The 27,967-nt window shown below is 41.1% G+C and overlaps 1 protein-coding gene across 1 annotated transcript; it reads left to right on the top strand.

The window, feature by feature from the left end:
• The first annotated feature begins 271 nt into the window (after window positions 1–271).
• LOC131591595 (tyrosine 3-monooxygenase-like) lies at window positions 272–27,967 on the top strand. Its single transcript, XM_058862435.1, has 12 exons — window positions 272–445; window positions 1,323–1,497; window positions 3,424–3,512; window positions 5,624–5,691; window positions 6,865–6,915; window positions 10,502–10,647; window positions 15,126–15,261; window positions 15,896–15,965; window positions 17,663–17,719; window positions 20,657–20,752; window positions 26,076–26,209; window positions 27,808–27,967. The coding sequence occupies exons 1-12, from the start codon at window positions 272–274 to the stop codon at window positions 27,965–27,967; spliced, it is 1,356 nt and encodes a 451-aa protein (XP_058718418.1).

The raw sequence follows: 27,967 nt of genomic DNA, 5'->3' as shown, positions 1-27,967 counted from the left end.
AAGTCACCCAGGGGAGGAGGGCCATCTTGGGCTCTTGCGCACATCCTACAGAGGCGGCTTCCCTTGATGTGTCTGGCACGGCAAAGATAAATGTCCCAACGCTAATACGCAGCAACCAGCTCGTGTCCCTGCCTCTGGCAGCTCTGAGCTCACCACACACTGCACCTCCAGTCCCACCAATTCCCCTGGCCATTGCTCACACACCCCCCACTCAATATCTGGCTATTGCAATCCACTCCCCTATCTCCCAATGAAGACTGATTTGGTGGGGATGTCAGGCCCAAAAGAAGAGGCCAACAAGGAGGAGATGTGCAGTGCAGAATCATCGAACAGTCAAGGCAGCCTGGACTCCAACAGGGAGGATGACAGAGCTTCTCTCATCCTGACCCTCACTCTCTGCAATGTGAGGAAGATTGAGCTCTCTAAGGCAGCCCAAGTCTTTGAGGTACAGACCTCAATATCCCCTTCCTTTGCTGAGCCCTCTCTTCTGTCCCTACTGCCTTCATGTCTCTCAGTCTGCATCTCTCCTCCTCCTCTCACCCCTCTCCTGCTCCCTGCCTGACTTACACCCCATGCTGCCTCCCTCCTTTCTCCTGAGGAAAGTCTCCTTGTCCTGGTTTGGCTCCAGCTGCTCAGAGAGGTTTTCTGGTCTCATGGCCAAGAGGGAGAGTGCTCTGGAGGGAGGCAGCATCTTCTTTCAGAAGAATCACCATTTCATGCAAGGGCTGTTTAGAGCAGATACCAATCCGCTGTTTCTTTCTAGCAGTTGTGGTGGCTGGCATTTCAAGCACTCAGACTGTGGGGATGTTAGAAGCCAGTGAATCTGGCAGGAGATACAAAGACTTAAAAGAGCTGTGAACCTCATAGGCATTATGTAGCCTGGGCACTTGAAGTCCCCCTACCAGGTGCTCACTCTTATCTGGGAAAATGAATAACTCTAAAGTATTGTATTTGTAACTTATTTTTTGCAATTATTTAGTGATTATGGTGCTATTTTGCATCAATAGATCTGCTTTCATTCTGGCAGGGTTTTAAGTTACCCAGCCACTCATTTGCTCTTTCTGCACAGATTAAATTCTACAGTCAACAGTATCTCATCTTTCATCTCCTTCTTTCTCTACCCAATACTATAGTGTTTAGTCTTCAGCTCTGTCTGCATTTTAGCTCTTTGTAAACCAGACATTATTTGGCTTCATTGCTTAACATGCTCTTCTAGTTAATATCTCAGTCATCTTTTAAAGACATTGCAGAAATGTATCTAGACTTACCTGGATTTTCAGTCTTTGGAGAAGCTTCATCATATCAACACTTGGCTCTTGCAGGTGTTTGCAACTCAAATCTATCACTTTGAAACCCGTGGAGCCAAAAAGCCCAAGAACTCTGTGGATGATCTTGACATTTTTGTTGAATGTGAAGTTCACAGCGCTGATGTTGGTATCCTTATCACCTCCTTAAAGAGAGTAGCAAAGGATGTGAAAACCAGCAGAGAAGACAAAGGTAAGAAATACATGTATCTCTTAGTGCAGTTCTTTTGGAGCAACTTTTTTAGTTTTAGCTTCAGCTTCATAATAATAATAATAATTCAATTTGGAAAGCCAGTGAGTGTGCATTCATTGTTTGTCTCTGCATGGCTGCTTCCCATTGCCATTGGTGCAGAAAGAGAGGCACTTCATCATAGCCAGTGGAACTGAGGTGAGAAGTGTTCCAGCAAAGAGGGAGGTGAGAAGGATACAGCAGCAGAACAAAGCTGAGAAGGAACTAAAAACTCCTCAAAGACAGGAAGATTGTGTGCTGAAAGCTGTGCAGATAGTTTCAGGACAAACACAGAAGCAGACAGGTATTTCTCCTGTTTTCAGGCAGGAACGGGTGAATACAGCTGTTAGAGACCTTTAATACAATCCTGAGGATGACAGAGGAGAAGGCTGAGGGTCCAGCTCACAGGATGAGTTCTCTGAATACAGAATTGCCATAGAATTTCCCTCCCTTGACAAGGCCAGACAGATATTCCCAGAGCACTTTTAACTTACACAGTCCTGTTTGGGCACCTTTAGGTGTTGTTTGAAATTCACTGTCAGGCTAACAGGGAGAGGCAGCTCTCCCACTGTTCCCAGGAACTGTGGGCATATCAAAAGGGCATCACTATTATCAGGGAAACTGGAGACACAAAGAGGGGTTTGGAGCTGGAGAAGCATTTCTTTAGGATTTCCTTGGGATTTGGGAGGTTTCAGATGTGCCAGGATTTGGAACTACAATAAAAACAAAGGACTGTTAAAAGAAGGTGTGTTAATATGTTTTTTTTTCTGTAGGGAATAGGCAAAATGTGTATGGGGACACATTGGGGCAGCTGTGATCAGGTACAGGTTTTGAGGGGATATGGCAATAGATAGCAGGAAAGGTACCTTGCATGCAGAACCACTGGTACAGCCAGAGACAAAGGCTCAGAAAAAAGCTCTGGGTGCACATAAGGCATCTGTCAGACTGGTATTTCTTACTACTTATCACAGAACTGGTTGTAATGTATGAAAACCCTATAATTTCCCCAGCATCTGTGGGTATTTTTAGATTTGTACTCTCTAAACTTGATGTGCTTGGATGTAATACAATACAGCAAAAGTTAAATTTACCATTCCATACAGAGATGTTTGATGTCTTGTCCAGTATGAGATTAAGGTGACCCCAAATGGATCTTTCTGAGTTGTAACACAGGAATTCTGATTATAGCATCAGTCTGACCTTGAAAATCAATATCAACTTTGTGGTTTTCCAGCATTTATTTTTTAATTAATTTCTCATAAATGCTGGCATTTAAATTAATATGATCACATTTTATTTTAATTTTAGTCACTGGAAAAGCTTCCCACTTCATGAGAAGGAAGGTGTTTGGAATTATAGCTAAACAATAATGTTGTTGGAAAAAAAATTACTCAGAAGGAAAAAACTTGAAGATTCCTTTTCACCTCTTTGGTTTCTAGAGACTTCAGAAATTTCATGTTTTCCTTTTAAAATATTGTTTCACTTTTAAAGGTATGAAAATGTAAGACTGCTTTTTAGGCAAGATCAAAATATATTCTTAAATCCAAAATGTAGAAATAAATTTGCTGTCCTGTGTCAAACAGAGAGCATATTCGATCTAAAAAATTATTTTTGCCTTTAGAATTTGTTTCTACTAATTAAAACTGAGAGATTATCACAGCAAGTCAATTTCAAGTCAATTAAAATTATCTAATTTTTCATGTAATGTGCCATTTTGGTTAGGAAATAAGTCAACTACTGAGATATATGACAATTATGGTAACATGTAGATATGAATATTCTTAAGTATTGACAAAAAGTAAGTTTGTAATCTTTAGCACAGCTTTTATTTTCTCTGCCTTCTAAAATGTATTTGATTTTCTCTCACTGAACTCTCTGTTTTCTTTCCAGTGCCCTGGTTTCCCAGAAAAATTCAGGATCTGGACAAGTGTCATCATCTGATCACTAAATATGATCCCAGTTTGGACCACGGTCACCCAGTAAGTTTAACATTACTGTTATTTCCTCTTTTGAAGACAAACTCTGTAGGGAGATTGTTGTAAGGGAAACTTCAGGAGTAAAGAAATACTCATGAAAGAAGAGGAAAAAAGCACAGGGGCAGATAAAAGCTCATCATCAGTGGAATTAGGGACTGTGTGAGTCCCTGCAGGAATGGACCACAAGAAGGGTTTTACTGTAACAGCTTTATGTGTGCACTCTTAGCCATGCCCTAAGCACAGACTCTAGGAGAGGGGAAGAAAAATGCACTGTGGAGTCCTGCTCTAGTGATGATAGTAAGGCAAAGTCCTGGGAACAAAAAACAAACAATCAAACACCCGTTTCTCATCAAAGTTTTCCAGCTTTAGTACAGATGAGATGTGAGCTAGGCACAGACACAGAAGGGATCCAAAGAGCTTTTTGTCACTTGACAAGGCAGGTCACAGAAGTATTTTATTCTGTCAAGCATCACACAGAAGGGATGCATGCAAAGGAAAAAAAGAAGGCATACTTTGCTCTAAGGAATGCAGTGAAGATGTAGATGTGTGCCAACAGAACCTACAAGAACATTTTTGTCGTTCCCTCCTCTACATGTCTAAATTCTATTTAGTCCCTTTCATTAACCTACACCCTGTTTTGTTGTGAGCTGCATACAGTTCTGTGTAATATGAAATAGACCTTTCCATGTCTTTAAGTCTATCTTCTATTTTTTGAGAATCACTGATTCAACTATAACGCTCTAGGAGAGCTTCATATCCTCCTTAACCAGGACATCTTTCATTCTTCCTTACTTCTTTCTGATACAAACCATCCAAGTGTTTGTAATTTTCCTGAGCTAACTCTTAGGCTGTTTCTCATTAGATAAATGAACAGACATAGGGAATTATTTGAACTTAAGTTCCCCTCATCCTTTGCCAAATAGAAGGTGTGAGCACTGAAGAGGTTGAGAGAAAGCAGCAGTGGTGCTGAGTTACTGGAGTATTGAGTGGGGATAAATCTAAATTGAAGAATGTAGAGCAATTTAGAAATACCTAACAAGTCGAAAACAAGTTACCTCAGGCACTGCACATCACTTGTCTGTGGCAGGAGGGAGCACAGCATGGGCTGATTTACCAGGCTTCTGAGCAGAGCTCAAAAATGGGGGGGATGGAGGAAAGCACAAAAGAAGCTGATTTGCAGGTAGCTCAGCAAAGATTTTGCGTGTACATTTCCTACCAAATAGACCCTTTGGGTTGTTTATCTCCACACTTTCCATTTATCTCCACACTTTCCATTTGTTCTTTACTGTCCAAAACAATCAAGCTGATGTCACTGTGGCACTGATTTCTGGGCTACCCTGTCACTGGCTGCAGGTCCCCCAGCAGGCTCCTGCAGCACAGAAGGTGGGTACAGAGCCCACAGGGACAAAGCTGAGATGTCACAGCATCTGCGTGAATCTGGCCCAACAGCTCTTCGTGGGCTTTTCATGGACTTATTACAGCCACTGACAAGCAAGGGTGGCACCTGAATGAACATGTTATCCACAGCACACGACAAAATAAACATTCTCTCAGGATCCAGCCCTTTCCTCAGAGGCATGCACACAACACTCATTAACTGCAGGGTTACTGGTATTATTGCTACACTAAAAATTATGTGAATAAACCTAAGGGACAGATTTGGCTTCTAGTGTACAAAGTGGTTCCAGTAAATTCTGAATATTTTAGGATAATAAATACTTGTACAGTGATGCTGATCGACGCTGTTTTCTGAGTTATATTACCACACAGTTCCAGATTTAAGTTTTAATTCCTTTTATGAATGATGTAAAATTAAAAAGAATGTGATTCCATGTCTGTATGCATATTTAATAGGTGGCAAAGCCTGCTTGAAGTTTAAATTCGGGTAGAAACAGAAGGAGCAGAAAGAAAACACTGGTTTCAGTAGGCAAACTTCCCCTTTAAATAGATACCACTGAGTCTCTCTTTATCACAATGTATAATAAATGGGCAGCAAGAATCGGGTGGGGAGCCTGTACTTCCCACAGATCCAGTGGTGGTTCTGATGGTTTCTGTGTATGCCCACAGACCTCACATAATGTAAAACTTTTTTTCCTGATTATTTTCTAACCCAGGGATACTCTGACCTGGAGTATAACAAACGGAGGGCATTCTTTGCCGACCTGGCCTTTAATTACAGAGCGTAAGTACAAGGCTGCTGAAGGGAAAGTTTAATGGTCCACGTGTGCTTCCATGTGCAAGAAATGTCAGAGATGTGATATTTTTGTCAATGTATCTGTGGGGCCACTTTTGAGACAACAAATTTCAGTCACAAAAGCTTTCACTCCATATGAAATAGACTTTTGTGGTGACACAGCAAATACATTTTATGACAAAATCTTAAGATTGCATTCACATATCCCAACCCAGTGCTGGATTTTGTTTTAGCAGAAGTGATTGCAGTATGACCCTTTGTTTCAATTTTCAAGTTCCTTTAAGGACTCAGTCCTGAGCTGAGGCTAATCTTTTTCAAGGAAATTTGAAGAACAATGTTTATGAACATATTTTCGACAGTGGAAAGTGATTTATTATTTTTGTTATTTGCTTTTTTAAATGTCTCTGTCCATGCACACTAACTACCTAAAAACGTAAAAAGCTCTCAGTTCTTGTGTAAGTGATGGAAAATGTTTCCTTATGTGTAAACCTTCACCAGAACTGCACTGCTTTCTGATAGGGTAAATCAAAGGTATAGGTACAACTGGTCGTGGATTATCAACTGCATGGTGAAGTCTCCAAAGTTTAGTGAGACTTCTGAATAGAGTTTTCTCTCCTCCATCAAGTATGAGAGTCAGCACAGCTCAGAACTGCCCAAGAGCAGAACTGAACTGACTCAGAGCTACAGAAGAGCAGCAGTGAGGAGAAAAGACCACCCATCAGAGAATCAGTGCTAACCACGCGGCGAACGCCTGGGCAGCGAACTCTCTGCTCCTGGGTTTATGAAAGCTTCCCAGTGATGGTACTGTGCTGATCACATCCTCCAGGGAGGGCCCCTCCAGGCACACAATGTGTGATGCTTGCTAGATTGCCTTCAGCAGAGGTGATGGCGAGCCTGGAGGTCTCTTATTCCATCTGTGAGCCAGAGCACAGATCCTGTTCTTACACAGCCCTCTGTTTCCTCCCCACATTGTAACAGAAGAGAGAACACCCACATTAGAGCCAACCAAGACAAATAGACAGTTCATTATTTATTATTTTGCTGTTTCTATTTTCATTGAGGCAAAAATTCATGGTGCAGGCAGAAAAAAAAAAAACCAAAAAAACTTGGAAACTGAACTTGAAATCTTGAGACGTGTCATATTTCTTCTCTTCATTACAGAGGAGATCCTTTACCTCACATTGAGTACACAGCACAGGAAACAGCAACTTGGTGAGTTTGGTACTTATCCATTCCATAGCAGTCCCAGGAAAGACTGGCCATGTGAGACAGCTATAACCTTTTAAAAATTTAATAATTGATGAATAATTTAAAAATTATTCCCCCCCCCCCCCCCCCCCCCATTTTACTCTTTGGTTAAATGTCATCTTTTGGTCATTTTTTTTGCAGAAAGCCATTCTCAGGGCTGGTCTTAACTATTCAATTCCTAGAGCAAAATGCATTTTCCTGACTATCTCCCTGCCTGCAGATCCCATCAGGATACTAGAAACCAGAAAATACCTGGACCCTATAGAATAACTTCTTCTAACTCATCTCTAATACACCATAGCTATGGTGCTGGCAGAAATACCATTTTCAAATGTGTTACCAGGAGAAAATGCCCACTCACAGGACAGAGATTTGCTCAGAGGATATGGCTAATTCAGTACTCACAGGACAGAGGAGCCTTGCTTGCTCTCCTTCAAGTATTCATTGCTTTTAACATGAATATGTGTCATTTTCTCAAACTGAAGGTAGAGGAGATTTTTAAATACCCTTCTAACATACATTATTTACACTGTAAAAGGGCCTTAGATATCATGTTAAATGATGATAAGTTACTTTTGCAAGGGTGCAGCATTGCTTTGTTTCTCCTGAAGATCTGCCACTCAAAAAAAAATCCCAAAATATCCCAAAACCCCCCAAAAAAACCCCAAAACCCCACAAATGAATTAAACAAAATTAATTCAATTCAAAGTATTTTTTTAAACATTATGTGAAGCATGTATCAGATTTGAAAGAGAGCAGAGTTCTAACTTCAAATCCCTCTGTTTCCACTGCCTCCCACTAACTTTAAAACATATCAGTAAGGAGCAGTAATTTCACATTTGTGTGATACTGCAAAGCATTAATATGTCCAAATGTCTCAAGTAAGAGCATAGTCCTGGGATTGTGCAAGGTGCTGCCACATGTGCACGTAAGAGAGAGTCTTTGTTCAGAAATTTAAATGGAAAGAAAGCCTAAAGCTGGGGGAAAGGAAGAAGGAAGACCACGTTTTCTAGCTGTGCAATTGAAAACTCTAGAACTTTAGTATTTTGCCCTAAATCACATGCAAAGTTTATTCCAATGCTAGGATTTAAATCCATAAAAGTAGATGTCTCATGCCAGAACCTCAATCACACTGCCATCCCATCTCTTTCAATACTTACTTTATTTTAAATAGAATCTACTGTGCCACAGAAATCCATGACCACATAAAAATCTTGCATCCAGCTCATCCAGGAGGACACGTTTTTATTAAGCTCAAATAGGTTTTTATAGCATCTTTCAATAGTCAGAGATTGATGGTCAGTGTCATGCTCTTGATTACTACCACCAGCCAACAATCTTGGCATGGGATGTCGTGTGGGAATGTCATATTTAAGAAAATTTAATTTTGTGTTCTTTCCTGTTTTTCTCTTTTGTGGCCAACCTTCGTCATTCCAGCTCTTCTCCACCTAGAATTAGATCCATTATGGCAACAGAATAGGTTTTTAAAGGAGTATCTTCCCATTTCCCTAAACAGCGAACCCCAGGTTGTCTTGTTATGTAAAACTGTTTCCAAAATTAGTCTTCCCAATTGTTATCACAGCCTCCTGAGGCTGTGCCCTGAGGTCAGCTGCTACAGCACAACTTAACTGAGCACTGTGCAGTTGCAGGGGAAATTTGCAGCACAGACTAAATTCCCTTGGTGTCACTCTGAGGAGTTGTTGGATGCCTTCAGTTTGCAGCAACATGGTTGTAAAAATGAAAACCAAGCCAGCTAAGAAATATGACTTTCAGAAAACAGAGGGTACAGATCATCTGAGCTTTTGTTTTCAAAATGACATCTTGGAAAGAAGGCCCTGAAACTAAGTAGTCAGAGATGCCACATGGGTAAAAGCTGTGTAAAAAAAATGGAGAATTCAGCAGAAAATTATAGGGATGCACCTGTCACATCTTCCTAATGAAACTGAATAGTGCCATTTTTTTTTTCCTGAACAATAAGGAAATTTACGTAAAATGAGGTTAGAATGCCTTTAAAGTCTTTCAAGCATCTGGCTCCATCTTTTTTTAGGATGCTCCTTTCTAGAGTATTTAATAAAGTGTGCTTCCAGCAGTTCTTTCATAGCTGCTCTTCTCTTGACTTTGGAGAGTGTACTTAGATGATTGTCTTAGAGGAACACTTAGCTTTGGATAATTCATCACTGGTCTCTGGGACTGCTTGCATTTCTGTGGTAGCCAATGTTTGGACACTCAGCAGAATGACACTTTGATAAAAGAGAACATATGTGCAGAAGTGTAAACAAGCCTGCTCTCTCTAGGCTCCAGTCTGGGCATGGACCCTGTCCTGGTTCAAATCCCACGCAGCCCCACTGAAGTCAGTAGTATTCTATGAGGAAATGAGCCAGGGCAACACTTGAATGCTAGTCCTCCTCATTTTTTCCTAATTCCTCCATGGAAAAGGCCCAGTCTCCCGTGGCTTTTGCAATAGTGACAGCAGCCACTGTTTCCCTCTGTTCTTGTAACTTTTTTTTCCTCCTAAGGTTTTCCTCCCCCGCTCCATTCTGGTTCATTACTCCCACACTGTGGAAGACATTCGTACAAATAAGGAGCCATTACCAGGGACTGGCTATCATCTCCATAGCAACAACAGCATCACAGAAAAGAGAATAAATATAATAATAATAGTGAAAAATAAAAATAAAACTTACAAAACCAGTGAAAGATCATTTCCTGTACCCAGCATTTCCAAGAATGATCTCAATTTTCATAAAACAATGTTTATAAAGTTGTTAACACCCTAGGGCCATGTCTGAACAAAAATAACCATTTCTATAAGGTTCTTTGCCATCCTATTACTACTCACTTATTTTGCAAGAGCTAAATATATTCCAAACCACAACTCTAAATCCAAACACCATCAAGTTTGTGAGAAACTTAAAGTTTGTGCCCAAATCAGGTTACATATATTATTTTCAGCTGGTGTCTTTTTGTGTACTGGGATAAATGCTTCAAGAAGCTGGCAAATCTTTCAAACACATAGACCATGCCAGGCATTTCTGAACTGCAAAAATACAACCTCTTCACCTGTCCAGACATTACTCTTTAGTAACAGAAAAGGTGCTTTTTCCAGAGGTTTTAAGAGGCAAATCTAGGCTAGGCTTCAGGGTGGAAAAGGAGGGACCAGCATTTCAAGTTGTACCCCAGCATAGAAAGGAGGGGAATACCTGATTCATTCCATTCTTAAACTGAACAAGAGAATATCCCAGACTCAGCTCTCTCCCTGGGATTTCCCTGATGCCTCCAACACCCTTAGAAAGAAAGTGCCTAATCAAGAAACACTTCTGTCCCAGAATTAGAGTTCTGTAACATTAAAGGACACCTTCTGAAGGAAAAGTGGAACAAAAAGCTGTAATGATTTGCTACATCCAGCCAGCACCAGCTTTCAAGTGCCAGGTGTCCCAAGCTTATACCATGATGTATGCTGGGGGTTTACCTCTCTCTGTGGATCTGTAGATGGTACAAATAAGCACTGTTTTATTGAGGTGTCTCATGCTGTCCTGTTTTTGATTTTCAGGAGAGAAGTCTACAGGAAGCTGAGGAGCCTTTACCCTACTCACGCCTGTACACAGTACCTGGATGCTTTCCAGCAGCTCGAGAAACACTGTGGCTACCGAGAGGATAACATCCCTCAGCTTAAGGACGTCTCCAGGTTTTTAAAAGGTCAGCCATTATAAGCCATGGTTTATTCTAGGGCTCCCTGCATATGTTTGTGCACCACAAACCATTTCCTAGGGAGCAGGCTGGTGAGCAGAGCTGATGAGCTGTAGTAGATCCTTCACACACAGAGAGATGTCACACGGAATGCTCATGTCAGGCACATCCAGGGACCAAGCTGTAAGTTTGTGTCTGCTCTGTGAGGGGCTGCAGCTGGTGTGGCACTAACCAGCTAATCCCAGTACTAGCAGCACTACAGTCACAGCAGACCCTGCTCAGCACCACTTCCACACAGCCTTTCTATGGGTTTGGCTCTGTTTTATGCTTCGATAGCCATGCTGACAATAAAACCCAAACACAGGTACCTGGTACCTCTCGAGTACACTTTTTTCCTGATCCACCAAGCACGATGGGGATGTGTGCTAGAGAAATGATATCCAGGAGATCCTGCTTATCAATCTGCAGTCGCCTTGAAACAGCTCTGCTTCTTTCTGTCTCCGTCGCACCACTTGTCACACCAAACTTTTTGGTGCCTACCTCGTGGCTGACAGGAGAGCACAAGGACTGTGGTGCTGGTCCTTAGAGGCACAAAGAGGTGACCTTAGAAAAAGGACACACAGGTTTGCTAGGCTGACCTGTTAGCTGGGGGATGACTAGCAAGGAGCAGGAGAGGAAGAGAGCCTGCATAATTTTTATGAAGCCACAGGCTGCATGGATTCCCAAGGCCATGTGCTTTCCGTAAACCACCTGATTATCAAGAATTACTAAAGAAAGGTGATCTGTAAAGCCTCCTCCTCAGTGAAAAAATGTGCCAGAGAGAGGACATTATTATAATAAATAATTATTATTGTTTATTAAATAAACAATGAAAAATATGGCTTAAATATAAATAAATTGTATCAAAATAAAATACTCAGGAAATCAAGTTTTCTAAGACTTTGGCCTTTCTCATGAAGATAAAGTTGCTTGATGACAAGGTTTTTATTGCACATGTAGTGTAAGGGAAGGGAGGGTTGCCATGTGAAAATCGTCTTCCATGAACACCACTGCATCCAGCTGTGGGAATTTTTCTGTGTAGGCATTATGTATCTTCTCATGTATTCCCACTTCTAGTCAACCACCCATCTTACTCTTATAATAACCCTATATATATATATATACATTATACATTATACATATTATATATTATTATATATATAATATATTATATATATATAGGGTTATAATAACCCTATATATATCCCTCTTATAATAACTGGGCTGATAATTACTTTTTGTCTTGAAGTAGTTGATCTCATTTAATTTACACTCTAGCTGACAGCAGGGAGCTCTAGGAATTGTGATTCTGACTTGACTATCACAGATATTCATATCCTTTAAGTGAATCAGGTGATTTCAAAGTGAGAGAATTTAGGATAATGTAAGACTGTCCTGCCATAATTCTATTTGTATTGCTCCTGTTAGTTGACAGGATTTAATTGCCCGGAGTCTGCTCACTTCCTTGACAGGCTCTGGTTCTAAATTTTCTCTGTGTCATAAACAAAACAAAACAAAGTAAACAGCAGCTCTGAAAAACCTGCCAACAATGTTTGGAAAGACGTCCTCTGTGAGTTTTAACTCATTTACTATAAACACAAGGTGTCTACTATAAGCTAATTGTATGAACTAACTGGGAACGAATATCAAGCATTTTAGAGACATTTAATTCCATTCTGAAATGGAAAGCTAAGGAAAATGTTGAATAGTTCTTGGGAGCAGTGATCCTACCCTCATAAAACTGCAGATTAAAATTGGATTATTTTAGCCTACAGGTTATGCATGACTGAAACAGAATTTTTTCAGAAGAGCTGTGTTAAGAGCTAGACACAATTGAGTGTGAGGAAACAATTTTAGTCCTATTATATTAGGCTTTGAATGGATATCTTGGCTTGCTTTCCTCTAACAAGGTCATTTCACTATGCAGAATACTTTCTAGAATAGCATGAAAACTGACATCACTGCAAGGCCCAAACTCAGTCTGAGTCAGAAACATCTGCAAGGTCTAAAATCTGACCAAAAGTTAAAGCATGTTGTTAAGGGCATTGTCCAAGCTCCTCTCAAATGCTGTTAGGCTTTGAAAATTGGTCATTTCCAATTCTCTAGGGGGCCTGTTCCAGTGTTTGACCACCCTCTCAGTAAAGAAATGCTTCTGAATATCTACTCTGAACCTCACCTTGTACAGCTCTGAAAAATAATAAAACATAGGAGGCACAGAGAGAGAGACAGGGATAACCTGGAAAGAAAGTGATCATGTTAAAACCAGCCCACACAGCCAGATAAACTTCCATCTTCTCTTTAACTTAGCAGTATCTGTGAACATAAGAAAGCAATTCCTTTTGATTCAGTCTGAGATTTGTCTGTTGTTAGCTATTAGACTGGTTTGAAGAGAAATGAACTGTTCTTCATGAATATTTCATAATTACTTAAAGGGAATGAAGAGGTTAACAGTGTGATTATTTACACATGACAAGTGTTTTTCTAAAGGGTTAACTAGAGGAACCTAGGCACATCTTTCTTTCTAGGAAAGATGTTTGGATTTAGGCAGTAATTGTGCTCCACAGCTGGAAGAAATTACAGCCAGTGAACTCAAGCAAACTCACACTACAATGCACAGGCTGCCTGTATACACCGGGTTTTAGGCCAAGAATTAAGCCTTGCAGATCACTTTAGGTCAACTGCTCAAGACCTTCTCTGCAATGCACTTTGATTTCCCAGATCTTTGGGCAGCAGGTCCAACCAGCCACACCCCCAATTCTCTACTGATTGCCGGTTTTATTGTGCAGTCATGAACTAGAAGTTCAGATTTTGCAGATATTACCTTCAGCAGATCACTTTTTCCTAGGGCTTTTCGAGGCAACTCTCCAAGTCTGTTCCATCAGCAGACTGTCTGATTCACTGGCCTCTATTTAAAAGGACATCTCAGGGAACACAAGCTGTAATTTTAATTTTCCCTCCTTCTCCTCCAACATGGATGCTAAAGCTATATAAATTCCCCTAGACTCTTTCGTAGTCCTTCCAAGACTGAATTACTAAGGTCTTGGTTTTCAATATATTTTTCAGCTAGTGCAATTTTCACTTCACTCAGAATTCAGCCCAAAGATCACCAGATTCTGAAATTTTTATATTCTTCTGGACTGGATCAGAAAATAGATAAAGGTAGATACATAATCTCCATAGGGTTTTTTTTTTAATTGTTCATTTTTGAGGCAGTTCTGTACTAATTACCTTTGAATTTGAGTGGAGCAATAGAAGAAATTGTGACAAATGCCCACCATCTAGTCCATCACAATGTCATAAAGAAGCACTCCTTGCTGTCCTCTCTTTCCTATATTTCTTTATATATTTTGTCACTTTTTTGAATTTTTTTCTTTTTTTCTTTCTCTGGGTGTTTTGTTTTGCTTTTTAATGGAAAAAGTACTGATAGCCTGACAGAGTAAGACAAGAAATTCTGGAAGAAACATGAAAAAACAGATCAAAACAAATCTTGAAAATGGCTTAGTTTCTGGGTGGGATTTTTTGTTTGTTTGTTTGTTTGCACAAAAAAGGGAAAGAAAAGGTTATAGGCTTCATGACACAATAGAATATGGATAAATAATTGAGAATAAAGCCATTTCTGACTTTTTTTTTAAATGCAGTATTATGCTTTAAAGAAGACGAGATGTCATTTATGGGAGCTGAGAATGCAGCACATTTTGAATATAGAACTTCAAAAATATTATCATTGGCTCACTTTGAAAGCAGTGATTTTGAATTTTCTTAGCTTTACAGACCACCAACATGTTTCCCATGGAAATGTAGTGTGAGTTCTATTGACCACCAGACTGGTTTTTTGTTTTATTTTTTGGTTGTCTCTCAGAGTCTTTTTTTGGTAATTCAGGGTGCTCTGGGGTAACACTGGCTGTACAAACTGAAATCACAGTGCAAAAGTGTTGCATTCTTACTGTCCTCTTTCATGGACTTGTGCAAAGCAAAACGCCTATGATCACATCACTGAGAGGCTTTGGAGTGAGTTCTAGACAAACAAAATGGTAAAAAAAAGAAAAAAATAAGGAAAAACAGAAAAGAAACCAGATGCAGGTTCTGTTCCCTGCTTGATCATAAGGACCACGTGTGACCTCAGACACACCACTGTCATGTGAAACACAGATTAATTGTGTGTATATGTGCAAAAATGGGCACTGAGGTGGGCAGTACCCCCACACCTTGGGACATTGCTATGTGAATGCACACAGGATGGATGGATGGGTGATTCCATGTTGCAGGAACTGGTCCTGTACCAGCACAGGGGCACATCAACAATGATAAGCCAAGGTGTGCCTGCGGTGCCTGGTGGAGGGAACTATTCCAGCAGAGCAGGAAGGATCCCTGAAACTACTTAGCTAAGGTAAATGTGCTGTGTAGTTAACCCTAGAAACAGCTGAATTTGGTGTCCCTTCCCTCTGCAGAGAGAACAGGTTTCCAGCTGAGACCAGCTGCAGGACTGCTGTCTGCTCGTGACTTCCTTGCCAGCCTGGCATTTCGTGTCTTCCAGTGCACACAGTATATAAGGCATTTCTCTTCTCCTATGCATTCCCCAGAACCGTAAGTTTGATGCCCTAATTCCATCCTTCTGAATGTGTTTGGGATCATTCTCTTGGGACTGGCCCTGGACTTCCATCCAGTAGTCCACAGAATGAAACAATTTGAGAAACTGGTAGCCGGAGAGTTAGAAGGGGAAGTCATGCATGAGAGGGTGTGGTTCTCTGTCTCTTGCAAAGTTGTCTGGGGAAGGAAAAGACTGAAGAATATCTGGTTTAATCTTTTCATCCTGCCTTCAGTTACCATCTGCTGGGGTTTGATTTCCTGCTGTGAAACTCTCCCAGTAAGTGCTGGCCAGACAACAGCAATTACATTTCATGAGAAATTACAAGTTCACACAGACGCTTTTGTTGTATGCTGGGACAAAACAGGGACCTTTCAAAGATGTTGTAACATAGAAGCTTAGTGCCCATGCCATCCCAAGGAGACAATAGACAAGGTGGCAGGGGGAAGCTGGCTGCCTGTGGCCCAAGGGAACGCTCTGATCCTTGCAGAGCCAGGCGAGGTGTGGAGGCAGCCACTGGAGCAGCACTCACACCAGCTCCCTTTGGGGTCTAGTGGCTAAAGTCCTTCACAGGAATTCTTGAAAGGCAGGAAAGGAAGCCTTTAATAAACAAGAAGGTCACTTATTTTCCAGAGACTGCTGCCATGAGTTGTTGGGTCATGTTCCCATGCTGGCTGACAGGGAGTTTGCCCAGTTCTCACAGGTAAGAACATTTTCTGCTGGCTCTTTAACCACCTGCTGTGGACAGCAGGCCAAAGGTGCCTCAAATACACACAGCTCACCATGAAATGCAATTCTGAGACTGGATTGTGCCTGAGTCACGACCTCCAGGCATGGTGGGCTAGCAGCAACCTGGGTTTCCTCCAAGGGAGTGGTAGCACTGCTCCCTACAGACACAGTGTGAAAGGAAGGGCAGGCAGAGCTTGTGGGACTTCTCTGTGGGAGGGCTGTGTCACTCTGGAGAAGGATGCCTCTGTGGGGCTGGAGTCTGAGCTCTGCTGACCGAGCTCCCCTGGCTTCCTGTCCTACAGCACATGAACCTACACAGCACCAGCTGCTGAGCCTCCAAGCTGGTTCTGTCTCTGGATGTACGTTCTTGTCTCACAACAGACCTTAATTGTGTCCATCACCATGTCATTCATCAGAGTTGTTTTTCCCTTTACAACTCACCAGATTCTCACAGCATTGCTCACACTGGTGAGGAGGCTTCAAAAAGCAAACAGAGCTCCTTTGTACAATAAGGGGCTGTTTAGTACGAGCAGTCAGTGTCAGACCCAGCTGAACTCAGTGACCTCTCATAATTAAAGACTCCAGAACTACGAATGTTCCTGAAAACCATAGCAGGGGGAAGAAGATATCTCATTGTCCAGGCTTATCAATCAGTGGACAGTGTGGAAACTGATGATAAGATCAGAGGGGTAACATGATGTAGGTATCAACATGATGTAAAGATGAAAATATCTTTAAAAGAAAATCAGTTCACCTCATATGATGTAGTTTCCAGTTTTGTCAGCTTGAATACATGCCAGTAACCATATTGATCATAAATATTGGTTATTAACAGAATCAGAAGAGCAGTACTTTTAGTATCCTAGTCATATATAATTTATTCTGGAAGAAACAAGTTCAGTTCAATGCTGGAACTTGAGACACATTAGAAAAAAAGAGATTACAGCATCTTCAAAGCTTCCAATTTTCTTTTTTTCCTATCAATAACACAGACTATACAACATGAGATCACATTCAGTGAATTTTCACACTTCACTTTTTTGTCCCCAGAAAGTATTTTCACAGTTGAAATTCACCCCATGAACATTCTTTTTCGCTCCATTCAATATGAGACGATGAATGGCGAAAATGCCCTAATTCTGTTTGTTTGTTGCATGATATGGCTCCTGGGATAGCAAAGAAGAGACATCTACAGATTCCTATTGTGAGAGTAACATTTAACAGGGAGAACAGATGAAAGTGATCATCCCTGATCCCTAACAGAATCACCCCTGCACAGATCTGACTCTCTCATAAGGGCTGTCAGAGTGAGGGACAGAAAGGTAATGGCAAAGATAAAACCCACCTTTGCTGTCCTTCCTTCTCATGCCCTCCTGTAAATTTTTGCCTGGTGTAGATAGCCCAGCATTAAGACAAGAGATGGTTAATTTTACACAGAGAACACTGAGGATTAAACACTCATCTAATGTGGCTCCCAGTGGTATGTAGCTGGGGGCCAGGGAGAGGTAGGCATCCTGGAAGCCATGGAAGGTCATTTTGGGTGACAAAAACAATGAATAGTTCATGCTATTCATGCTAGAAATGATGTGGCCCTCCCCCTTCCCCTCTTTCTCTCCCTTGGGCTGAATAATCACACTAGTGTAACACTGTCTGCTTGCTTACTTGCTTTAGGATATTGGACTGGCTTCTCTTGGATCATCTGAAGAGGAGATTGAGAAACTGGCCACAGTAAGTACAGATGGCCGTTTAATATTGGAGGCAAAGCCCAAACGATTCACTGCATATCCCTTGCTGTGCAGGGAAGGCTTGTTTTGTGTCTCAGATTGACTGCAGAAACAGGAGCATCAGCAGGATTGTCTCTTCTCCATAGGTTAGGAAGGTGCTGGAGCAGGGACTGGATTCCCTCTGGGGAGCTCAGAATGGTGTGATTCCATCAGGAAATGCTTACACTTCTTTATTTTATAAGAATATATTTCTTGAGCTGAGTTTTTACAATTTCAGACACAGGATGGTCCCAACTCACATTCCAGATTCACCTAAACACTAGATACCCAGTGGGATACCCGTATTTTCTCCTACACAAGGTGCAGGGAACCGTCAGAATTTCGTTCATCCCATATTCATTAACCTCGCCAAATAGGTGAACATGTAAAAGCAATTTGAGAGCAGGTACTGCCACTCAGTTCTGTGTCACTAGGCTGCCTGCAATCGTCAAAACAATTTGTACAGCCCATTACTGCCATCTTAGCTTGTTCTTGAAAGTTGTCTGGAGGCCAGGTGATGTTTTTTTTCCGATAATGGCAACCATTTACCAGTCTTGATGACTTTTTCAGAGGAGGAGAGGAGACGTACCCTCACCGAGTGAGACTCATTTAGTACAGGTAGTGAATGAGAGGAGAATGTCACTCCTGAAGTTCCCAATCCACAGTCCCACTCAGGAAGGAGGTTGTGGCTCACCTAAAATCCATCTGCACTTATCCACCCTTGGGTTAGGACTAAGTAAGACTACCATTATTTTTGAAGAATGCTACAAGTGCTGAATCCTTTATAACTTCATCCAGGTCCTGGGCTGGTGATGTGAGGAGACAGTGGCAGTGACAGTCCACATTTCCTCTTCTACTATTTGGGTCTAGAGAGGCTAGAGTGAGATTAAGATCCATGCCTTTTCTAGGTTTAAAAAATTCTAAGTCCCAGAGAGCCATTTTATATCATTCCCCAAGTCTTGGTGAGATTGGGCTAAGGCCTGTGGTTTAAAAAGCATTCTTCTGCAGGCAGCTCTTCCTGATCCCCAGCTGAATAGGCCTAGACAAGAGATAGGGTTAAAGTCAGTAGAAAAATGGGTGTCATGTTTGAAACTTTCTTTGTATCATCTAGGATTTGGGGATGTAGAACAAGGACACCTTTTTAAAGGGTTCCCTGCCATTCAGGGTCTGTGAGAATACAATTTTGTAAGTGTCGTTCAAGTATTCTGAACAGCAAACCTATTCTGGATTAAAATCCCAGTATTCAAATGTTTAATATTTATATACCTAATCTAGCCTGAGTTCCTTTTCTAAGAAGTGAAAATAGAGAAGGACCTGAACTGTATTCCTTATCCTGACATGACAATCTAACACTATTTCTATGTTTATCTCTGGAAGTCCCTGTCATTCTCTGTTCTTCATAAAAATAATTTTGGTAACTAACTTAGAAGTTTCTTTAAGAAACCTCTAAATTTTTTGTTGCTATGGTCTAAAACATTTGTAAGACAAATTTTGAAATGCCATTATTTCATTCAGGCCCTTGACTTCTCTAAGCAGGTGGATCCATGCAGATGGGAAACTGCCAGTATCCTTGTCATCCAGAGTGCCACTAATACATTTTTTGTACTCTGTTGAAACAGTGAGAGCTTAAAAGAACCTCACTAACCAAAAGCCAAATACAGGATATCTTAAGAAACTAAAAAGAATTCCTCCTCCTCCAATGTCTCATTTTGCAGTCAAAAAAGCCTCCTGCAAAATGAGAAAATACTCAAAAGACTTCACTGTGAAATAATAAGAATCAAGATTATTAACAGAATATAAACACATAATTATGTGCTGAACTGTAGAGAAAGCAACTCAGGATTCTGCAAAAGGAAATGGCATGTTATTTCTTCAGTGATAAATCTGAAGGCTAAAACCAAGTCATCATAATGAGAAAGTGTTTGAGGGAGGGTGTGAGAAAGAAAGATAATTTATGGAAATAGATGTAATAATACAGAGCTCCCCATAGTTTTACAAATTGCTTATGGTTCTTTAAGCAGGGTCCTGAAGATGCCATACCCATGAAGCCAAGGTCTGTCCCTGTGTATGAGGCAGAAAAGTGCTCTGTGTCTCTAAAGGAACCTTGAAGAGTTGTGAAAAAAAGCCATATTCTTGAAATGCCTCATTTACCATATTTGCCATGTTTTCCCTTTGCTCAATGCCTATCCAGCTGCTCAGGACATCAGGCTGTGTCCAGGACTTGTCCATTTCCTCAGATTTTATAATAAGGGAAGCACTAAGAGTTTGCCAGAGCCAAGAGTTGCTTTCATCCACTGTTGTCCAGCAGATAAAGGAAGTAGGGTCCTAAGTATGTTTTTATCACAAGAAAAGCCCAGAGAAATGTATCTTTGTTTGCTGCTGGAGCATGACTAACATATAATTGGCACAATATGGAAAAAGGCGTTCTTCAATTCTTCTGAGTGAGATCATACAGACAAAGAAGGAGGGAAACTCTCCTTTCAAGTACCTTTCCAAAGGTCTTGAACCCTCTGTCAGGATCTACTTGTCCTTCTGGGGGCTGTGGGTGGAAATCTGTCAGCTTCCACTGACTACGGTGACGCTCTGGGCTAAGAAGTTGCAGGGTAATTTGTCACATCTTTCAAAGAAAGAAAAGTTTATGACTTTATTTACCCATGTATTATCATTCAAAATTTTATTGTTTTTTTTCCAAGTGGGACAACAAGTTTTGAAAAAATACATGTTATGTTTAGTGTGCGTTATATGCTCCGGGGAAAAATAATTTTCTTAAAATATGCAACTATAAAATTTGAAGATACAAAGATATTAAGGAATGAGGATAAAATAAAATTAAAGGAACGATGAGAAGCTTAAAAATTCCTGCTACTTCAGACTTTTTTTCACGAGTTCCTCTTATTCCCAGCTTTACTGGTTCACTGTGGAGTTTGGCCTCTGCAAGCAAAATGGATTGATCAAAGCTTATGGGGCAGGATTGCTTTCATCTTATGGGGAGCTGATGGTATGTGTCAAATGCATAGTATTTAAAGATTCCTATAATCCAATATCCTGAACTCTGGTAAAGGCAAACTGTGTTTTTCTACAAAAATTAATATGATTTGAAATTCAAATTTTTCTTCTACAAGGAAATAATTCTCCCTTCACAGAAGCTACAGAGTAGGGGAAAAGCTACTGTGGTATTGTACCTGTATTTCATCTAAGGAGACAAAATGCAGTGAAAGGAACCATCCCACTAAATATCAGATTTACTTCTTCCTGCTTCTGCCAGTAGTAATGCAGCTGAGTTTGACACAAAACTCACGTTCCTTTCTGAATTACTCGCTAGAGGGCAATATTATGCCTATTATGAGCTTGGCTCTTTTGTCCATGCTATTGACATTCACACACATATGAACCAGAAAGGCACTGATTGACTGGACCAAATGAAGTGCAAAGAAACTGGAAATAGCACGGACACTGACAGAAAGAAATTGCTTTAGTATTTTTCATTCCTAAATACATTTCAAAACTAATGTCAGCTCCGGTTTTACATAGATCAAAATCTGCGAGCACAGGTTTCATACAGCCTTGCTTAGGCAGATTAACTGTAGAAAGAGGACTTGTACACTTTTACAGAAAATAGGATTTCCCTCCTTTTGACCAAACAGCTGATAGGAGAGATATTGGTTTTTCCTTAATTTTGAACAGCACTGATGCAGGTGATCACTTTTTATTTGCAAAAGCCCTAAACTGGTATCAGTAGGGCTCAAATGCTTCAAGCTGTGCAGATATTGGATGACATTTTTAATTGGTAAGAGCCAAAGGAAAATATATACTACTCTTTTCAAGCATTTTTATAAACCAAAAACTTTTTTTAAATTTTTTTTTTCATGGGAGATATATTTTAAGCTTAACACATAAACTCAGCAGCCTAACAGCCAGATACATAATACATTCACACAGATTTTTTTCTGAATTAGCATAGCTTGGACTCCCAGAACTGGAGATAGTTGGGTTGTCATGACAATAAACATTTTAAAAAACTCTCCCAATTGTGTACAGGTCAACTCACTTCCCAGTCAATTGACAGGAGGGAAAACAAAAACATTTTTATGTATCTCAAGGCATTTCAAGTAGGAGTCCCCCTAGAAGGGCAGCTGAAATTAACACACAGAAAGGGGAACCTTCCCAGATATCAACCTTCACTTTTACCACTTGCTGAGTTTAGCATTGTCTTTCCTCACAACACCTGCAATTTTTGAGATTTTTGTGAGGTTACTCTGTGGAGAGCTTTCTCTCTTGATAAGCTGAAAGCTCTGATGTTCATTAGCCCTCTAGAGGAACTAACATCACCTCCTTTCTACATAGCAGCCTGATCTTGGCCTGATTGCTCATCAACTCCACGCTATTCACTGCTGAAGCTACTGTTTATCTGGGAATCTTTCAGTACTTCTTATATTCACTGACAACAAACAGGAAATGCAAGCTTGTTTTTGTTTATGCAGTAAAACCAGAAATGTCCAGTCAAAGCACAATTCAAGGCAACATTTATTCTACTCTGCCTGGCTTAATATTTTATGGTTTTAAATCAAGGTCATTTGCATGCTAAGCAGCATAATAAAAGGCAGAGGTAATCATATTGCTGATATTTATGTAGCTTTTATAGCACTATGCAAAACAAAGTCTATCTGATGTGTTTACCCCCTTTTTCTGTTTAAGTTTGGCTCAAATGAAGGTGAAAATCTGATCAGAAATGCTCCCTTTTGGTGTCTGGAGTAAAGTGCACCAGACTTGTACACTCTCTCCTCTATTTCTACTCTTTTCTTCCTCAGACACCAACAAGCTCTTCTGCTTTTGGTTAAAACCATAGGTGAGGACAGCTTGTGTACAAAACTGTGCTATATACAATAAAAAAGTACAACTGCATCTCAAACTCCCTACCTCTGAGGCTGAGAGTGGAAGTCCTAACTGTTCCTGAGCTGATAAATGGCAGTTTCTTGTCATTACTTTTATCACTGGTAATTGTTGGGTAAAGCTACTGGATACACTTTTGATAGAGATGGGGCTACCTCTGTGTTTATCCATCATATTACTGAAAATGCATGCAGGAGTGATAGCATTTATATTCAACTGGTAATGAATAGGATTATCCCCCTTTCAGCATGTTCACCTTAAAGCACCTAGGTTGGAAGATGGGCAAGCAATTAACCAGCAGTTCTGCTGTGCACCCAGCAGAATCCCTTTGTGAGCTCTGCAAGTTCCTCACTGTGCATCTTCTGGAACAATGGCTTAGTGATTCTGTGAGCTTCACCTTGAGCTCCTGAAACTTGCTGTACACCAGTTAATTATATCCATGAACTTAAGTGCTGAAGTTTCCTTCTTTAGCTGACTGTTTTCATCTCATTGAATTTTATTGAGAACAGAATTGAAATATAGAAATATTTCCATTTATTCATTCTAGTCTGCCTGAGCATCTGACTAACTTCAGTATAGGCTCTGGCAGCATGGGTAAAGAGGTGAGGTTCAGTACCTAAGCACCTGTTAGCAAATTGCAAACCTGTGGCAGCTGCTTCTTTTACAGCTGAAGAGAGAAAGTATGTGTAGTGCAGTGCCTGTTTCATAGAAGGGATTTTTATTTTTTTAAAATAAAGCAGTGTCTAGACAGATCTGTTAGAGAAGATGAACACTGGAAGACAGTGAGGCTCATGGTAGACTTCAGTTTATTGCTCTAGATAGGTTTTGCTGCTGCTCGGCAGAAAGCCATTATCCAACCTAATAATTATCTGCCAGTCTTCTCAGAGGGCCCAGACACAGACTTCGGCATGGACCTCCCAGACTTGATTCCCTATCATTTAGCTGATCAACATATTTGGCACAGGCAGTGAAGTTTTGGCATTTTGTTGGCAGTGAATATAGCAAATGCTGTAGGAATCTCACTGCGGGTCATGTGTTGAAGGAGACAGACTGCAGCAGCCTGGGCAAGGGAGGGGTTTCCTTGTACCTGAAGGCTTCTAGGCCAGGAGTAGCAGAATGATTCAGTCACCAAGGAGGGAATAAGGGCATGAGTTACTGAGGTTAGATGGCTGGCTACAAGAAGATAACAACTCACCAGCAGGGGAGGGCAAGCAGCAGTCATCCAGCTTGTTATATGAGAACTTAGCATCAGCAAGAAGCCTGGGAACATCCCTGGACTGCAGCCTGGACTGCCTGTCTGTGGGTGTGTGACTGTAACCAAGGGAACCACATCCTGACTATGAAATCTTCAAAACATTTCCCTTCTCTCCACAGCACCCACTCTTACCAGTTTGATCCCAGCTTCAGGTAGATAATTTCTGTGGATGAGTTGATGCTGCCCAAACTCAGGGCATAATCTGAGGGAAAGGCAGAGGATGAGAGGTAGAGCTTGACACACTCTTGCACTTGAACCCCTGTTATCTAACAAAGAATTTAGTAACAGCACCTCGGTATCAGAAGGCTAACCATCCCTGAGTCTAAAGTGAGCAGTTGTAATGGGTGTATGACTGCTGGCCAAACTTGCCTCCTCTGAACTGTAAGAATTCCTCCCCAAAAGCTCTCAGTATTGCACTGTTTATTTCACTATATTCTGTCAGCTGTTCTACATTATCCCAAATGCTTCTTCTGTTAACACTCAGCTGGACTCTGTCCTACATACTGTAAAATCTTATGGCTCATACCGCATTTCTGGCAACACTCAGTGCTACATATGCTTTTCTTGCAGCACACCCAGTACTTAACTTGTAGAGGCCTTTAAGGCCATCCGGTTTCAAGCTGAACTTCCACTGAAATCAATGGGATTTCAGTTCTGCTTCAACACTGACAGTATAGTGGGACCCCTGTCAGGTTTTGAGTTACTGAAATCTTTTCCCATTAGTTCCCCAGAGCTTCTAAGATTCTAAGAGCAGCCTCATGTTTGTGTACACCAACCATCTTAGATTGTATGAGTGCTATCCAAGGTTTACTCTTCAATTACACACTGCAAATGAAGAGCAAGAAAAACACCGTCTTTTGTATATTCTTGGGGGGTTTTGGTTTTTTGGGTTTTTTTTTTGGTTTGTTTTCTTTAAAGCCTGGTATTTAATTCTGCACCAGTTCATTGAAATGTCTAAATATGTGCTTAAGAGTACTGTCTGAATTTTTCCAGCTAGCAGATTGAACTGAAAGTCTTGAGCAGCATCACCCACTCTTACCAGTTATTTACAAGTAATACTCTGAGAGCTGACATTTGGATTACAAAATGGTGAAGGGAGCCTTCTGAAGACTGGGGAAGAGGAGAGAAAGGGAAAGAGGCAGACCTCAGAGAAGGGTGGGTACTAAAAGACTGTCCCTAGGTGAATGGGGCCCACTGTCCAGTCTGAAGGTGGAAAAAAGGGTCTCAGCATTGATGGGATGCATTCCTTTTTCCTTTTGGTTTGTACCCAGGACACTACACCAACCTGGCCAGCTGGAGGCCCAACCAGCTTTTAGGCACATCCGTGATACAGTTTGAATGTCAGTGGGGCTGAGCTAGGTTTAAAGTACCTCACCTGGGTTTCAGGGGCAGACAAAGTGTTTGGGAACTCACTTTAAGCCTAAGCAGAGCTGCCTTCCCAGGACTTTGTGCAGGTGCCAGACTGGTGGCTGGTTTAAAGGGCGTTTCCAGTATATGTAAACAAATGATATAGATGTACTTATGGACTGCAGTGTGGACAGAAATGACTTCTATAAGCCTCCTGTTTTCCTGGGGGGGACAATGTAAAAGAACTGGAGAAGAACATATAGAAGAACCTCTGTGGGTTCCAAAATATGAACGTGCACATGCAGTACGGTGTTCATTTATATCTTGGACTTCAGGGAAGATTTTAGGCTGCTATACTGACCCAGGAGCTGTGCATAAAATACCAGAAGCATTCTGTCTTCTGTTCTTTGTTGCAGCAGGAAGCATGACATTTGTGACATGGGCTAGGGGACTTTAATCCTAGACAGGTCTGCAAAACTTCTCTGATACTACTTGAAAAAAAGCAGCATGATTTTTTTTTTCTGGGTATTTATATTTTGGGGGGTGGCATAGACTTTCCCCTCCCTGTCTGAGAACATAGCTGTGCTATCCAGTTGTACATCACTGTCATACAGGAAATACATATTTCTTTTTTCTTTTTTTTTTTAATCTTAAATACTTATTACTTGGTTTATTAACTGCTAATTATGAAAAACTGTTCTGACCTATAAAGGAACAGGACTTTATATTACCCCTAACTACTCACCAAAGAGAATTTCACAGCCCAGCAGGGACTAATTCTTTCTCTGTTCATTCACCTGCTCCAACCGGTATTGTTCCTGCTACAAAGTATGCTTTGTCAAACAAGCCAGAGTACAAGCTTTTTGATCCAGAAGTGGCTGCAGTTCACCCCTATCAGGATCAAGCCTTCCAGCCTGTCTATTTCGTAGCAGAAAATCTGGAAGATGCCAAGGTCAAGCTTCAGTAAGTAAAGAGTTTATGGGTATTTTCGTTGAGGGGGGCACACTGGGTTGATCCTTAATCTCAAATGCATCTATTACTATTGCAACAACCATGCCAGGCTATCTTGCTGCATCTGCATAGTGGCTTTTGTATGAGAAAAGTTAAGCAAGAGCTTGTGTATCTCAGAAAAGGTTCACAGAAATTCAGAATTTGTTTTTGCTATGCCCTGTCCCATGCTTCATCTTAAAAATGCCTCATTTTAGCACCTTCTGAAGTAAATTCTGTAACTGAACTGTAAGAGTGCAATCCCACCCTTTGTTCTAGTCCATACAAACAGATCATGAAGAACTGATTTACCCAAGGTCACATGGAAATTTTATGGCAGTCGCTGGAATTAACATGGATCAGCAGGGGGCTTAAAAACAAAATTGCCTTTCTCCTCTGATTATATCTTTACAAGAATCCAGAATCAGCATTCAGGGGGCAATCTAATTTCTACAAAGTAGCTGTCTGCAAATAACATTATTTTAAGTTAGCTTGAGATGTTTCTAAACACATTTCCTTAACTGTGTGATGTTGTGCAGTAAGGATCCGTTTGGTTTTTTTTTGGTTTTTTTTTTTTTTTTGGTTTTTTTTTTAAGTAAGCAGGGTTTAAATTCTGGCCTTCATCTCCAACAGTTAGAACAACATGAACAATTCTGGCTGGAGGCAGGATGTTGGTTGTGGAGCTACTGGGGAAGCATGTAGGAGCTGAAATGAGGAATTTATTAGAGGAAGAGAACCTGAGCCAGACTTTTCCTTACTCTCCCCACCTCTTCCCCAGAAGCACTGTTTGCTGGGGCTATAACCACGGCTAATTAGGCTCCTCATCTTAAATCTGAATGCTCACATTAAATTTTTAATATGTGTAAAAGCACAGGTGAGAACTCACTGGCAGAAGAGAGAGGACTTGCCAAGCATTTGACTCAGGCAAACCTGCAAAGAACGTACGAGGACAAGGAATACACCACTCAGGCATGAAGCTTTTTCATACATTTTTTTCAAGACAGTTGCACAGCCAAGGCTGCTCAAAATAACTGAAGGCACAAGAATCTGTCAGCACGGAAAACATAAGGCAACATCAGTACAGGGGGTTCCTACCAGCGGGTACTTAATGGAAATATTGTCAAAAATGGCAAGCAGTCATGTTTTTTCTTTTAATAGAGACAGAAAAATAGCCCAGGATGCCTAGTATCAACAGGTTTTTAGAATATTACACAGAAAGAGCTGCTCCAGGTTATTTCTTGGAAGTGAAGGCGGCAGACATGCTGTGCTCCTGCATTCCTCAGCTTGTGGTTGTAATAACTCTGAATTGTGTGAACGCAGAGCTGTGAGAGCACAGACGGGCCTCAGCCAGCCAGGCTGAGATGAGGCTCTGCAGATCTTTGGGGCTGCAAGTGGTTCAGCCGTGGGCAGGATGTGCTGCACCAGGCAAGGCTCAGGAGAAGCAGTGAGGAGGTGTCACAGCATCCTCTGCTCCCCAGTAAGGCCGTGACTACACCCTGAGAAATGAGGTCCTGTGGGTTTGGCACTTAAGGAAATGCCTTTTGAACTGGAAGCTCTGTCCTGTCTCCCCACAGGAGTTATGCAATGAAGATCAAGAAGCCTTTTGCTCTGCACTATGACCCCTTCACCGGCAGCATTGAGGTTTTGAACTCACTGCAGAAAGTCAAGAGGGCACTCCACCAGATAAAAGAGGAACTGAAAAACTTCTGCTTGGCCCTTGAAAACCTCTCATAA

The sequence above is a fragment of the Poecile atricapillus genome, chromosome W (assembly GCF_030490865.1).
Source record: "Poecile atricapillus isolate bPoeAtr1 chromosome W, bPoeAtr1.hap1, whole genome shotgun sequence".
NCBI classification, from domain to species: Eukaryota; Metazoa; Chordata; class Aves; order Passeriformes; family Paridae; genus Poecile; species Poecile atricapillus.
The sequence above is the reverse complement of the archived record's forward strand: the minus strand, read 5'-3'. Positions and strand labels throughout refer to the sequence as shown.

Excerpts from the sequence above, each read along its gene's own strand:
- LOC131591595 (XM_058862435.1), top strand. The coding sequence starts at position 272 with ATGTCAGGCCCAAAAGAAGAGGCCAACAAGGAGGAGATGTGCAGTGCA. Across the intron at positions 1,498-3,423 it reads AACCAGCAGAGAAGACAAAG|TGCCCTGGTTTCCCAGAAAA; the intron begins GTAAGAAATACA and ends TTTTCTTTCCAG. Across the intron at positions 3,513-5,623 it reads GTTTGGACCACGGTCACCCA|GGATACTCTGACCTGGAGTA; the intron begins GTAAGTTTAACA and ends TTTCTAACCCAG.